We start from the raw sequence: 16367 nt of genomic DNA, 5'->3' as shown, positions 1-16367 counted from the left end.
TCTATATATATATATATATATATAGTTATTTAGGAGTCAAGGTATGTTACAATGAATTATGTTAGTGGTAATCAAGTTCACGGAGTATCAGTTTATGTAGTTTATGTTGATCAAAAGGTAAGCTTATGACCTATTTTCTATGGTTATTTACTTGTTAAAAATAAAAAATCTAGTTGGACTATAAGAATAAATAATCAATGTTCAATTTTAAAAGCAAGTCGTTTTCCTCTGGACCTCCTCTCACAAAATTGAAACAATATTCTCCAAGTATACAAAAAGCTAAGGATGCTAGACAGTGTTTGGGAATTGATTATTTTAACACTAATGCCAGATGTAGTCATAGGCTGTGCAAGTGTCGTCCAATTAGTTTGAAAAGAGTAGGGTTTATTATTAAAAAATTAAATTTTTCATGTAGATTTCATATCTACTCACTTATTTTAAAAAGAGTATTCCCTTATTTTAAAAAGAGTGTGTAATGATTGTGCATTTTATGATTGGAAATATCATTTATAAAAAATTGAAAAAAAAAAGTTATTAGCTACTAAAAGGAAAATGAAAAATGAAAAACATTAAGAAAGATTTGGGGAATGGGAGGCACCTGGGTGTGAAATTTTTGTAAAATATTAAAAATTGTGTGGATTGGAAAGGCGGAAAATAATGATAGAAGAAAATTAAGTTGCTTTTAGATATTAGTTGAGATGAAAGTTAAATAAAATATTGTTAAAATATTACTTTTTAATATTATTATTATTTTAAGATTTTAAAAAGTTGAATTGTTTATTAAATTTTGTATAAAAATTTAAAAAAATTATAATAATAATATGAGATGAGATGAAATATTTTCAATATCTAAACTGGGCCTAAAAGAAAAAAACAAACAAAATAGATACCAATACCACTAGGAGGGTTTCTACTTTCTAAGGATTTCTTTTTTTTTTTTTTTATTATTTTTTTTGTAAAGATTTTTTTAACATCCTTAATTTTTAAGAACAAAAAAAATATATACAATGTCACTAATAATTATTTATTTAATCATTAAATAAAAAATAAATCAAAAAAATTAAAATACATAATAAGTAAAAAATTAAGGTTCGGTTTGGCATCATAAAATTTTTATTTCAAATTCAAAATTTTTATATCATCATTATAATTTTTTTAAATTTTTATATAAAATATAATAAATAATTCGACATTTTCTTAATTTTTTTAAATTTTAAAATAATAATAATATTAAATCAAAGAAAATAATCATTATTTCTATATGACAAACGAAAAAGAAAAAGAAAAAAAAAAAGAAATACAAAACAAAGCAAAACGAATCAGCATTAAATGGCCAGTTTTGTCTCCTTGTCATTTTATTTACTTCTGTCGACTGTAACGAGTCAACGACAACCGACAATCCAAAGAGAAGATATACTATTCTAATTTTTCTACCCAATTTTTCTACTGAATTGTGTTTTTTCTTTTATTTTTTTATTTTTATTTAATAGTTAAGAAAACATTTTATATTAATTTTATATATTTCATTACTTTTTTAAAAACATCTAAAATGATTAAAAAATATGTAAAAATAATAATTTACACTATTCAATATCTATTGGATACTGAATTTTTGATGGATGGTTTAGTACTACTTAGCAATTTTATTTATTTATTTTTTATTTCTTGTACATATTGATCTTATTCATTGGAGAATCAGTTGTTTTGATGCATTGGTTCATACTAAAAAAACTAAACAATTAGATGTGTTGAACCCAAGATTTCAAGTTTTGTGTAATTATATATTTACACATAGATTTTGATGATAACAAATGAATTCAAAGAATAAAGAAGTCTCAAGCTCAAGTTGTCTACACAATGGAGTCAAGCACATCAAGGAAACAAGCATGAGCAAGAAGGGAACAAGTTCACATTAAAATTATAGAGTAATGTTGTAAATCTCTTCAAAATTCGAAATTAGGATTAATGCTCAAAATTAATATTTTATCATAAAGCATTAAAATACATTTTCCACATGTGCATGAATTTTTTTTGAAAATTAAATTTGAAAATTTTGAAAGATGATTGATTGTCATCTTTTGCATGTGCATGCCTTGATTAAAGGGTTGAACTTTGAAAATATTAAAGATGATTGATTGTCATCTTTTGCATGTGCATGCCTTGATTAAAGAGTTGAACTTTGAAAATATTAAAGATGATTGATTGTCATCTTTTGCATGTGCATGTTTTATTTGAATATTTTCAAAAGTGATTGATGCTTTTTTAGACTTATACAAAAAGTAAAAGATTAGGTTTGAATTTTTTGAAAATGAAAGTGTGCTCATTTTGTCATATGCCAAAAGTAAAAGATTAGGTTTGATTTTTTTTGAAAAAGTGAATGATGTTGTCTTTGACAATTGAGAAAGAAGAACCTTTTATTTGAATTCTTTGAAAAAGTGAATGATGTTGTCTTTGACAATTGAAAAAGAATAACCTTTTATTTGAATTTTTTGAAAAAGTGAATGATGTTGTCTTTGACATGTGAATCTTTTTAAATTTGAATATGAAGTCTCATATGCCTATAAATAGATCATTTGAGAGCTTCACATTTACAACACCAAGAGTATACAACATTCATTCAAAGCTTTCATTCTCTCTTCTCTAAACATTGAGCCTTAATCCTTGTTCATTTTGAGAGATATAGTTTGCGCTGTATTGTTCTTATTTCACTCGTTGAGGAGTGTTTTCTGATAACCTACCCACTATCAGCTTTTGTATCAGAAAAAGGGTGTGTATAACCCTTGTGTGTGTAGAAAGTATTCTACACGGGGAATAGTTGAATCACCACGTGTAAGGTGATTGCAAGTGTAGAGGGTGTTCTACACGGATCCTTTGTAGCGGTGTTGTTCAAAGGTGTAATAGGTTTCTATCTCCACCTGAAGGAGGTTGAATAGTGAATTTGGGAATCCTCAAGGGGTAGCTTGAGGCAAGGACGTAGGCAGTGGGGCCGAACCTCGTTAACATACTAAGTTTGCTTCTCTCTTACCCTTACTCTTTATATTTATTGTTATTTCATATTTTGTTTATATTTTATATTATATATTTGATTTATAATTGTTATTTTTTTTTTAATACAACTCAATTCACCCCCCCTCTTGTGTTAGTCATCTGGGCAACAATTGGTATCAGAGCTAAGAGCTCTATTATAAGATTAACTATCTTTTGAGTTAAGATCTTATGGCTAACATTGCAGCTTCATTTGGTGAAGGTCAATCTAGTAGTCGGCCTCCACTCTTTTGTGGAGATAATTACTCATTCTGGAAAGTTAGAATGAGAATATTTCTTCAAGCTCAAGGTAGAGAAATATGGAAATGTATTGTAAATGGACCTTATATTCCAACAAAAGTGGTTGGTGGAGTAAAGGTCAAAAAGGAAGAAGAAGAGTTTGATCGTGAAGACGATAGACTTTATACTTTAAATTTAACTGCTATGAATTTATTATATAATGCTCTTAATGGAAATGAGTTTAATAGAATAATGAATTGCGCTACGGCAAAGGAAATTTGGGATAACTTGGAAGTAACTTATGAAGGAACTTCGCAAGTCAAGGAATCAAAAATTTATATTCTTACTCATGAATATGAAATGTTTAAGATGAATGATGATGAATCTATTTCTAGTATGCACACTCGTTTTACTAACATCATAAACAGCTTGACAGCTCTTGGCAAAGTTTATTCCAAGGTGGAGATAGTAAGAAAAATTCTCAACTCTTTACCAAAACGTTGGGAATCAAAAGTTACAGCGATTCTTGAAGCTAGAGACCTCAAGAAGCTCGAAGTCAATGAACTCATCGGGTCACTTATCACCCATGAGTACACATTGAAAAGAGGAGAAGAAGAAGGAAAGCCAAAGAAGAGCTTAGCACTTAAAGTTGTTCCTCATGAAAGTGAAAGTGATGAAGATGAGGAAAATGACGATAAAGATGAAGAAGTTGCGATGATAACAAGAAGAATTCAGAGGTTCTTGAAGAAAAATAGAACTCCTCCGAGGAAATCTTTCAAAAAGTTTTCCAAGAAAGATGCAGGTAAAAACGACACTTTAATTTGTTATAAATGCAATAAACCTGGGCATATCAAGCCAGATTGTCCTCTGCTAAAGAAAGATCGAAACAAGGGCAAGAAAGCAATGAAAGCTACATGGGATGATGATTCAAGTAGCTCAGATAGTGAAGCATGCAATGAAGAATCAGCAAATCTTTGTCTTATGGCTAAAGATGACATTGAGGTAACAAATCTTGATAATATTGAAAATCCTTCATATGAAGAATTGCAAAATGTTTTAGAAGAGATTTATGAGGAATTTGAAAAGTTGGGTATCAAGTATACTGTTTTGAAAAAGAAAAATTCTTCTTTAACAAACGAAATTGAAATTTTAAGAAAAGAAAGTATCATTTTGAAAGATGAAAATCTTGAATTGAATAAGAAGAAAACCGATTTAGAAAATATTGTTGAAAACTTTACGAATGGAAAAAGAAATTTTGAAAAACTTCTTGGTAGTCAAAGATGTGTTTTTGACAAGGCAGGTTTGGGATATATGCCAAAACAAAAATACAAACCTTATAAAAATTTCTTTAATAATCATTCTACCTCAAAGACTAATATTCAAAATTCTTTTCATAAAAATAATTTTGTCAAAAAAGGATATTATTATAATCATTCAAGATTTTCATATATGTCACATGCTATTTGTAATTTTTGTAATAGAAATGGTCATAATTATCATACTTGTCCTATTAGAAGAAATCATACAATGACTATTAGGGCCATATGGGTACCTAAAAATCTTGTTTCTTCTAATACTAATAAATAAAGGACCCAAAGAACTTGGGTACCAAAAAAAATCATTTTAATTGTTTTTATAGGTATGCATGAAGTCATCCACAAGCAAAAATAAGTGGTTTTTAGATAGTGGATGTTCAAGACACATGACGGGAGACAAGACTAAGTTCTTTGATCTTAGATCTAAAGAAGAAGGACACGTGACATTTGGAGACAACTCGAAAGGGAAGATCGTGGGAATAGGTAAAATTGGTAATGAATCTTCTCTCATAATTGAAGATGTTCTACTTGTTGAAGGTTTAAAACATAATCTTTTGAGCATAAGTCAATTATGTGATAAAGGATTTACAGTTACTTTTAAAATGGATAAATGCATTATTTTAAATGATCATGATTGTAATATTTGTTTTATTGCTTTTAGAAACAATAATGTTTATACAATTGATTTTGAAGAAATTACCTCACAAGATGCTATTTGCTTGTCAGCTCAAAATGAAACTAGTTGGTTATGGCATAGAAGATTAGGTCATGCCAACATGGAACTTATTTCCAAACTTTCAAAAAATGATCTTGTGAGAGGTTTACCAAAAACATATTTTCTTAAAGACAAAATTTGTGATGCATGTCAATTTGGTAAACAAACAAAAACTTCTTTTAAAACTAAGAAACATATTTCCACTACTAGACCATTGCAACTGATACACATGGATCTTTTTGGACCAAATAGAATTGCAAGTCTAGGAGGAAAATATTATGCATTTGTTATTGTTGATGATTTCTCTAGATATACTTGGGTCATCTTTCTTGCTCATAAAGATGAGGCACATAATGCCTTTACCAAGTTATGCAAGAGAATTCAAAATGAAAAGGGCTATACTATTTCAAGTATCCGAAGTGATAGGGGAAAAGAGTTTGTTAATAAAAATATTGAAACATTTTGTGATGAAAACGGTTTTATTCATAATTTTTCTGCTCCTCGAACTCCTCAACAAAATGGGGTAGTAGAGAGGAAAAATAGATCTCTTCAAGAGATGGCAAGAACAATGCTCAATGAGAACAACTTGCCTAGTTATTTTTGGGCCGAAGCGGTAAGTACTGCATGTTATGTTATAAATAGAGTTATGTTAAGGTCTAAATTAGATAAAACCCCCTATGAGCTTTGGAATGAGAAAAAGCCCAACATTGGTTACTTTCATGTATTTGGATGCAAATGTTTTATTTTGAATGACAGAGATAATTTAGGCAAGTTTGATGCAAAATCTGATGAAGGTATTTTTCTCGGGTATTCTACTAATAGTAAAGCTTATAGAGTATTCAACAAAAAGACTTTAACTGTACAAGAATCTATGCATGTAGTATTTGATGAATCTAATTCTCCACTCTCCAAGAAATCTATTGATGAAGAAACAGAAGGTATAAATAACACAGAAAGTCTCAATCTCAACAAAGAGAAAGCAATAGAGGAAGTTCAACATGGAGCCATCAGGAAAGATCATCAAAATTTAATACAAGATGCAACCAAATAGTGGAAATTTGTGAAAGATCATCCAGTGGAACAAATTTTGGGAGAACCTTCACAAGGTGTAAGTACTCGATCATCTCTTAGAAATATTTGTAATCATACTGCTTTTCTATCTCAAATTGAACCCAAAAATATTGATGACGCACTTCTTGATGAATCTTGGATTCTAGCTATGCAAGAAGAGTTGAATCAATTTGAAAGAAATGATGTTTGGACACTTGTTCCTAGACCCAAAAATTATACTATTATTGGAACAAAATGGGTTTTTAGAAACAAGAAAGATGAGTCTGGAGTCATTACTAGAAATAAGGCTCGACTTGTAGCCCAAGGTTTTAATCAAGAAGAAGGAATCGATTATGATGAGACATATGCACCTGTCGCAAGATTAGAAGTTATTCGAATGCTACTTGCATATGCTTGTTATAAAGATTTCAAACTTTTTCAAATGAATGTTAAAAGTGCTTTCTTAAATGGTTTTATAAATGAAGAGGTATATGTTGAGCAACCTCCAGGTTTTGAAAATCATATTTCCCCAAATCATGTTTTCAAACTCACAAAAGCACTATATGGACTTAAACAAGCTCCTAGAGCTTGGTACGAGAGACTCAGTGGTTTCTTGATTGAAAAAGGTTTTTCAAGAGGAAAAATCGACACAACTCTTTTCATTAAATATGAAAATGATGATATTCTTTTGATTCAGATTTATGTTGATGATATAATATTCGGTGCTACTAATGAAAATATGTGTCAAGTTTTTGCTAAGACTATGCAGGAAGAATTTGAGATGAGCATGATGGGTGAACTTACATTCTTTCTCGGATTGCAAATTAAGCAAGCAAAAAGTGGGACATTCATCAATCAATCAAAATATATTAAGGAATTACTGAAGAAGTTTGGGATGGAAAATGCTAAGGAAATTGGAACACCAATGAGCTCATCAACTAAACTTGATAAAGATGAATCCGGTAAGCCAGTTGACTCGAAGATATATCGAGGTATGATTGGTAGCTTATTATATTTAACAGCCAGTAGACCAGATATTATGTTTAGTGTGTGCTTATGTGCACGTTTTCAATCATCTCCAAAAGAATCACATTTAATTGCAGTTAAGCGCATTCTTAGATATCTTAGTGCTACAATTAACCTAGGGTTATGGTACCCTAAGCACACATCTTTCGATCTAATCAGCTACACAGATGCAGATTATGCTGGCTGTAAGATAGATCGAAAAAGCACTAGTGGAGCATGCCATTTCTTAGGTCATGCATTAGTTTCCTGGTTTAGTAAAAAACAAAATTCTGTTGCACTATCTACTGCTGAGGCAGAATATGTTGCTGCGGGTAGTTGTTGTGCTCAAGTTCTCTACATGAAGCAACAACTTGAAGATTTTAAACTCATGTATAATCACATTCCAATCAAATGTGATAATACAAGTGCTATAAATCTTTCAAAGAACCCAATACAACATTCTAGAACTAAGCATATTGAAATAAGGTATCATTTTCTTCGAGATCATGTGCAAAAAGGTGATATAATGTTAGAGTTCACAAACACACACGATCAGTTAGCAGATATTTTCACAAAACCTTTACCAGAAGATAGATTATGTATGATCAGAAGAGAAATAGGTATGATGCATGCTATGAATATCTCTTAAAAGATAGACCAGAGTCAATAAAAATAGAGATAGATTTTTTTTAATACTTTTACATAAATTTGAGATTCTTAGCCTCATGTTTGAGACGCTCATTCTCTTCATACAATATCATGTCATTCTTATTCATGGGAACCGGCAAGCGGAATGAAGAATCTAATAAAGATTTCAACTGTTTATTCTTCTGCCGAATGATTCCTTCCCTTGTGTGAGACTCTTGAACAATTTGTTGAAGTACAACAATTTGTTCTTTGAGCTTTTCAACTTCGTGATTTTTGGCTTGTAGCCGCTGAGAAAAAGCCACAATAGAGGAAGAGTAGCGAGTCCCAAGACTCACCAAGTCATAAATAGCATCAGAATCTGACTTATTAGTCAGATTATTATTTTCTTGCTGCAACATGGCACCAATGGTAGCTGCAGAAAGAACAGGAGGTTGAGATGCAGAATGCCTCATGGATGGATCTAGAGAAATGTTAGAAGAATGAGCCATTGAGAAAAGAATAGAAGGCTTAAAACGAGAATGCTGAAGGAATGCAGATGAGTTATAGAGATGAGATGAAAACTTGATGCGGATTGGATGAACTTCAGGACTGATTTTATAGAGATAGCATAAAGAATAAGACAAACTATTTTATCTTCAAATCTTATTTAGTCAAAAGAAATACAAGATATGCTGGACACACATTGTCAAAAGTTTTCTTACTAAGCCAGCGAGATTAACAGTAGATTGTCCCTATTTTTCTAGTAAACGATGAACCTCTGCTGTTATCTGCCGATGTTGACCTTGTATCTGAACCCTTTCTCGTTCCAGCTCCTCTATTCGTGGTTGCAGATCATGAGCATACCAATCTGCAAATTTTTTCAACTCTTGGTTTTCTTGCTTTAGCCTTTTATTCTCACTATCCTTATTAGCAAGCTTCTGTCGTAACTCAGATATTTGCATGTTAAGATGATCAATCTCACTCACCCTCGCCATTAACCTTCGAGACATGATCGTAACAGAGGCAGCATATTGATTACTGAGCATTCTTGATTCTGCAATAATCTCAGAATCAGCCTTATTAGAAAAATGGTTCACTGCTCCTATCATGGTATTGACGGCCTCAGGAGAGAAGATTGATGATTGATGCGTCAAGGGTTCCTGATTCAAGTCTGGAACATTAGTGGAAGAGAATTGCTCAGCCATTCTATCGTTGTGGAAAAACAGAACTCAGGTTAAGAAGTGATTATTTTTTTGGCATCCGATAGATGAAAATGATCATTTTTTTATAGAAACTCGGAGCCTTCAATCCCGCTTGTCAACAACATCAGGCGATTGTTTAAATCTTCAGCCGTATTAAATTCATAGAGTTAGGCCTCGAGGCTTTGCAGCACTTGTCGGGTCACGGACGGCTCCATTTTTCAACTATCTACAGTGACTATTAAACGCATCGTTTTCTTCAGTCCATTTACTTGTTGCGGATCCTTTTTAATGATGCCAAAAGGGGGAGAAGTGTTAGACTAGAACATTAACACTGTTTAAATTGCTAAACTTGTTATATATGCTTGGAATTATATTTATACTTTTGCTTGAAAAACTAACGCACATTCTCAGGGGGAGTTTAAGTATTAATACAGGTTTCAGGTTCTATCAAGTATTTGTCATCATCAAAAAGGGGGAGATTGTTGAACCCAAGATTTCAAGTTTTGTGTAATTATATATTTACACATGGATTTTGATGATAACAAATGAATTCAAAGAATAAAGAAGTCTCAAGCTCAAGTTGTCTACACAATGGAGTCAAGCACATCAAGGAAACAAGCATGAGCAAGAAGGGAACAAGTTCACATTAAAATTATAGAGTAATGTTGTAAATCTCTTCAAAATTCGAAATTAGGATTAATGCTCAAAATTAATATTTTATCATAAAGCATTAAAATACATTTTCCACATGTGCATGAATTTTTTTTGAAAATTAAATTTGAAAATTTTGAAAGATGATTGATTGTCATCTTTTGCATGTGCATGCCTTGATTAAAGGGTTGAACTTTGAAAATATTAAAGATGATTGATTGTCATCTTTTGCATGTGCATGCCTTGATTAAAGAGTTGAACTTTGAAAATATTAAAGATGATTGATTGTCATCTTTTGCATGTGCATGTTTTATTTGAATATTTTCAAAAGTGATTGATGCTTTTTTAGACTTATACAAAAAGTAAAAGATTAGGTTTGAATTTTTTGAAAATGAAAGTGTGCTCATTTTGTCATATGCCAAAAGTAAAAGATTAGGTTTGATTTTTTTTGAAAAAGTGAATGATGTTGTCTTTGACAATTGAGAAAGAAGAACCTTTTATTTGAATTCTTTGAAAAAGTGAATGATGTTGTCTTTGACAATTGAAAAAGAATAACCTTTTATTTGAATTTTTTGAAAAAGTGAATGATGTTGTCTTTGACATGTGAATCTTTTTAAATTTGAATATGAAGTCTCATATGCCTATAAATAGATCATTTGAGAGCTTCACATTTACAACACCAAGAGTATACAACATTCATTCAAAGCTTTCATTCTCTCTTCTCTAAACATTGAGCCTTAATCCTTGTTCATTTTGAGAGATATAGTTTGCGCTGTATTGTTCTTATTTCACTCGTTGAGGAGTGTTTTCTGATAACCTACCCACTATCAGCTTTTGTATCAGAAAAAGGGTGTGTATAACCCTTGTGTGTGTAGAAAGTATTCTACACGGGGAATAGTTGAATCACCACGTGTAAGGTGATTGCAAGTATAGAGGGTGTTCTACACGGATCCTTTGTAGCGGTGTTGTTCAAAGGTGTAATAGGTTTCTATCTCCACCTGAAGGAGGTTGAATAGTGAATTTGGGAATCCTCAAGGGGTAGCTTGAGGCAAGGACGTAGGCAGTGGGGCCGAACCTCGTTAACATACTAAGTTTGCTTCTCTCTTACCCTTACTCTTTATATTTATTGTTATTTCATATTTTGTTTATATTTTATATTATATATTTGATTTATAATTGTTATTTTTTTTTTAATACAACTCAATTCACCCCCCCTCTTGTGTTAGTCATCTGGGCAACAAGATGTTTTTCTGTTGATATCTTACTCCTCATTTATTAATATATAAACAAAAAAAAAAAAAAAAAAAAAAAAAAAAAAAAAAAAAAAAAAAAAAAAAAACACTGCAAAAAAGAAGGAAAGCAAAGAAGGGAAGAGAAAGTTATTTTCATTATCGAGAAAAGTGTATGTCCGCCACTCTTAGGACCTGGACACGCATCACCGCCCAACAGCACCCCGACACGTTGCTCATCTATCGTTTCTATCCCCAACCAATTTAACTCGTTCAATCTGAAAACTTAGCGACGCAGTACCTAGTTCCCAGCTGCCTGGTCTCCCTCTAACCAATTTCACAGTTCACACAAAACTCTCTCTCTCTCTGTCTGATTGAACTTCCTTTGGTAGATCATCAAAAGGTAGGCTTGAAAGATCTAATGCTCTTTCTTTTATTTTTAGTTATTAGTTATTTTTTCTCCTGAAACTTTGGTCCAATTCCTTAATAACTCCTTGGGTAGTGTTCAAGATAAATTTGTGACTTTGGAGTTTGGAGAAATACAAAGTTTGAATCTTGTTTTCTGATTTGGTTCAAAGGTGTATGTCAGGTTTCGGGGTTTTAACTTACGGCTGATATTAAATATGGATGCTGGAGGAAGCGTGGAGTGGTTATGATATAGTTCAATCTGTTATGGGTTTCATGGAATTGGTACTTTTTTGGCGGCCCTTTGTTTGATTGCTAATAAAATGTAGGAAAATAGGATATTGGTTTTTGTGATTTCTGGTTGTTTTTGTTATTGATCAAGGAAGAATAAACTTGTAATAGCGAAATAACTCTGTCAGGCTTAGTGATGTATCAGTTGTCGTTTCCTTGATAATCCATAATTTTTTTTTTCGGGTCCTTCCTTCCATGAGCACTAGAAGGGGGCCTTAAAAGTGTTCAGATTGTGTCAACGAATGGATAGTTCAGGTTTGGGAGGTGGGTTTATGTCGAGTCCAAACGGGGCAATATTAGACCTTGAATCATCGATTCATAGGCACCAACAGACCCAGTTGGGTCATCCCTCGTTAAGACATCAACATCATATGAATCTGGTGAGTGGCCTTGAAAGTGATCACCTCCCCCCCATTGGACTTATGGAAGAGAAAGGCACAGTCATGAAATGTATGTCAATGAATTTCAGTAAAGGGAAGGCAATTGCCCCCGCTAATGCTCCCAACGGTAACAATATGAGCGAAGAAGATGAGCCGAGCTTTACAGAAGATGGATATGGGGACAATGTTGATGGGGGGAAAAGAGGGTCTCCATGGCAGCGAATGAAATGGACAGATGATGTGGTTAGGCTTCTTATAGCAGTGGTTTCTTGTGTGGGTGATGATGGCACGCTTGAGGGTGGGGAGGGCCTCAAGAGGAAATCTGGTATTTTACAAAAGAAGGGTAAGTGGAAAACGGTATCCAAGATAATGATGAGCAAGGGTTGTCATGTTTCACCGCAGCAGTGTGAGGACAAGTTTAATGACTTGAACAAGAGATACAAGAGGTTGAATGATATTCTTGGCAGAGGAACTAGCTGTAGGGTGGTTGAGAACCCTGCTCTTATGGACTCAATGCCCCAGCTCTCAGCTAAGGCAAAGGATGATGTTAAAAAGATACTGAGCTCCAAACACTTGTTTTACAAAGAAATGTGTGCTTACCATAATGGGCAAAGGATACCCAATTGCCAGGATCTTGATCTACAAGGCCATTCTTTACCTCTTGGGAGGTGCTCAAGAGACAATAATGGGTCAGAGGAGGAAGAAGCTGAGGAAAATAATGACAGCGAGGATGATGAAATGGATAATGAAGATGATAACAATGCTGAGGGGGATGTGGAGAGGATGGGAGAGTTCAGTGGGAGGGAAAAAGTAAGTGAAGAGGATGACCATTTCTGGTCACAATCTGTTGCTCTGGATAGTTTTGAAGCTGAAATAGCCGAGATTTTTGAAGACCCCACAAAGTCATTATGGGAGCGCAGAGAGTGGATTAAGAGACACATGTTGCAGCTCGAAGAACAAAGAGTCAGCTTCCAGGCGGAAGCTTTTGAGCTTGAGAAACAACGTTTCAAGTGGCTTAGATACTGCAGCAAGAAAGATAGGGAGTTGGAAAGGTTGAGGCTGGAAAATGAGAGGATGAAACTAGAGAATGAGCGCAGGGTATTGCAACTGAGACAGAAGGAACTGGAGATAGATCTCAGAAGGTCAGAAGCCTCCATTGGCCATACTTCTGTTGGTATTGACAGGCTGCAAGGAAGAGATCACATTGACTTGAGCAGGCGTCAATAGCTTCTTGCAAAAGGGCTAGATATCATGTATGACATCCTGCCAAACCCTTAAGAGCATCATAGGCGCACTAACCTTATGAGCCACTCGTATCACTTTGGGTAAATTTTAGAAATAAGTGATATCATGCTTTATGTTTAAGCTTTTGGCTATTCAGTTGTTATGTAAATCACGTAGACTTTTTTCCCACTGGTTTTCTCATGTTTAGACCATGTAACTTCATGTACATTGAAGTTGTAATATGATTTTAAACTTTTGGATTCCAATTTTCTACTTTTGAATGAGGTAACTTCTGCCCTGCCCCTGGGTCTTCGTCTTTCTATTCCATTTCGAAAGTTAGAGGAACACCCAGCATCTGGTGAATTATTGGATTTGTTGATGATATATATGTATTAATTGGTTCCCTTATTATCTTTTTGTTGGATGAGTTTTATATGATCATGAGAAAAATTTACCAGTGGCTCTTGATGATTTCAAATTTTTGGTTACTTGTGAGATGTGTTTGAAGCATGGTTTTGTTACTATCATTGCTATTGCTATTGTATTTGCTTTTTTAGAATTTAGTGAACTTTTACTCATGTTTTGTTTGCCCCTTTTATGCCATTGCCGGTTTGGTACCCTTGATATATATATATTTTTATTTATGACGGTAGAACCACTCCACGGCAAAGCCCTTAAGACCCACCCATGGAACCTAAATTCCTGGAGAGACTAACATAGCAACCCACCGCCATGGCTGGCCTCTCACCTAAATTGCAGTTTGGTACCCTTGATATATCTGCTTTAGTTTTCTGTCTTCTAGGGAGCCGACATAAGATTGGTCATCTAGGTTTTTTGCGAGTTTGTGATCTTTGACTTCGAAAAAAATTTCTGGGATGAATGATTGTAAGACCTTGTAATGCAACGGTGAATTGAAAGTTTTGGCTGTTGAGTCCACATCTAATATGCAATGTCCTTGATAGCTATATCTTTTTTTATTTTTTTGAAAAGGAAACTGTTATCATTCATTCATCAAAAAAACTTACATCCATGACTAGATACATTCTGCGATGTCTTTATATCAAACATGACATCATAATCAAAATAATGCATTTGGAGCTCTGCTAGTATACTATTTTCTTTTGTGACTGATCTGGTCTTCATTATTGCTGATATTCTCTACTGACAAACGTCCAAAAGATAATATTCTCTGCCTAGATAGAGACTAACCCTTTATAGAAAGAGATGACTCAACGTCTATAGATAAACATTTGAGAGATATTTTTTTTTTAAATTTTAATTAACAATAAAGAAACAAAATGAAAGTAGTAAGATAGATGCGAAAAAGATGGATTACTGTTTGAACTAACTCCGATAGATTTTGGAATTTGTGACGACCTGAAAGGCGATACACTTGTCTCTTTTTAGCCACAAATGTCAGATTTGGAATGTCTGGTGGCGGTGAGTCCGATGATCTGGAGTGTGTATTGAGAAAAGCTGCTGGAAGCGGTAGTGCGTGAGGATCACAAGTAGATGTGGGTGGTGCGTGAGAACCACATGATGATTTTTGCAAAACCATCTCTTTCTTCCGAATGATTTTTGACCTGCTCAACGTCTTCGAGAGTTGTCAGAAAGCAGTAGATTTGTCTTTTTTGACCTTGAAAAAAGAAAAATAAAATTAAACAAAAAAAAATCTCGATAGATAAGATGGGTGAATAGAGGAAGGAGTGAATGAGAGGGAGGAAGATGAGAAAGTCAATGCCTCTCTCCCTTCGGCGAAAATCAGATCGGGAGCCTCTAATTTTTTACAGGAGGAGGGGTTTGGGGGAGGAGGCGCCTATAGAACATGGGATTTTAAAGTTATATATTTATTTTTTATTTTTTGAAAGGAAACTTTTATTCATCAAAACCCTTAAAGTAGATAAACAATACAAGGAGGACAGACCTCCTTATTCATTGTTACATCATTAACAAATAAAGCTGATCTAGCTAGAGAGTGAGCTAAACAACTAGCCTTCCTCTTCACATGATTTGAGACCAACTAGAGAAGCTCGCAAGTTTTGATTTAATATCACTTTTTTATGACCTTTAGTAAATCTCCTTCCAAAATGATATTCTGTAAGCCTAGTTCTTGGAAAGGTTATATCTTTGTTACTATCAACGAAACGAATACAATGCATAAGTCCCTTATTATAAGAAAAATACAAAGTGAGAGATAAGAAATCTCCAATAATCACAAAAATAAATCTTTGCAAGGACAATAATATATATATCATTCCATCTCCAAGAATGTCTTTTTGCGAGTTCGGCGGGATGATGTGATCAGGTATTTAATTCGATCTGGGAAGGCTCAACCTTAAGGGTGTATTTTAAGGATGATACATACATACATACATACATACATACATATATACATATATATATATATTTATTTATATTTATATTTCCCCTTCTCCTTCTGTTCTACGGAGTTGGTGACAAAGTGTATGCATTTTCCATCCCTCATCTCCAGCTAAACATCCCATATATATATATATATATATAGATAAATATACATACACATACACATGTATGTATATATTTAATGTTTGAAGAACATGGCTACGTAGGGATGGACAATGTGGGGAAGGCAAGTTTGAACAGGTAATGGTGTGAAGATTATTCTTTTGGCAAGCTCAATAATGGTGGCCATGAATTGTTTCAATTCTCTTTCACCACACCGACATTGTAGATGAATATGATGTCATAATGTCTTCTAGACGTTTGAGGCTTTTTAAATATATGAACGATTTTCCTCTATATTTTTTGAAACAAGAAGTCTTTAAGTCACTATTCAAAAGTCTATGGTCTACATAAGAGTCAAGAGCATTGCAATAAAACTACCCGGTTTGAATTCAAAAGTCTCGTTAACTTATCTTATATAATTATTATAATTTTTTTAAATCTCAAAATAATAATAATATTCTAACAATATTTTATTCAATATTCAACTTTTATCTCATCTCAACTCACTATTCAAACATTCCCTT

The 16367-nt window shown here is 33.2% G+C and overlaps 1 protein-coding gene across 1 annotated transcript; it reads left to right on the top strand.

Moving 5' to 3' along the window:
• Positions 1-11289: 11289 nt before the first annotated feature.
• Positions 11290-13625, top strand: LOC122292435. The gene is made up of 2 exons (XM_043100793.1): positions 11290-11462; positions 11649-13625. Exon 2 carries the CDS (start codon positions 11998-12000, stop codon positions 13360-13362), a length of 1365 nt encoding a protein of 454 aa, XP_042956727.1. The 5' UTR covers positions 11290-11462; positions 11649-11997; the 3' UTR covers positions 13363-13625.
• Positions 13626-16367: the final 2742 nt, after the last annotated feature.

Source organism: Carya illinoinensis, chromosome 13 (genome assembly GCF_018687715.1).
Source record: "Carya illinoinensis cultivar Pawnee chromosome 13, C.illinoinensisPawnee_v1, whole genome shotgun sequence".
Taxonomy (NCBI): Eukaryota; Viridiplantae; Streptophyta; class Magnoliopsida; order Fagales; family Juglandaceae; genus Carya; species Carya illinoinensis.
This window is presented reverse-complemented; position numbering and strand designations above follow the sequence as displayed.

Bases quoted from the DNA above. Each gene is read 5' to 3' on its own strand.
- LOC122292435 (XM_043100793.1), top strand. From the start codon at position 11,998: ATGGATAGTTCAGGTTTGGGAGGTGGGTTTATGTCGAGTCCAAACGGG.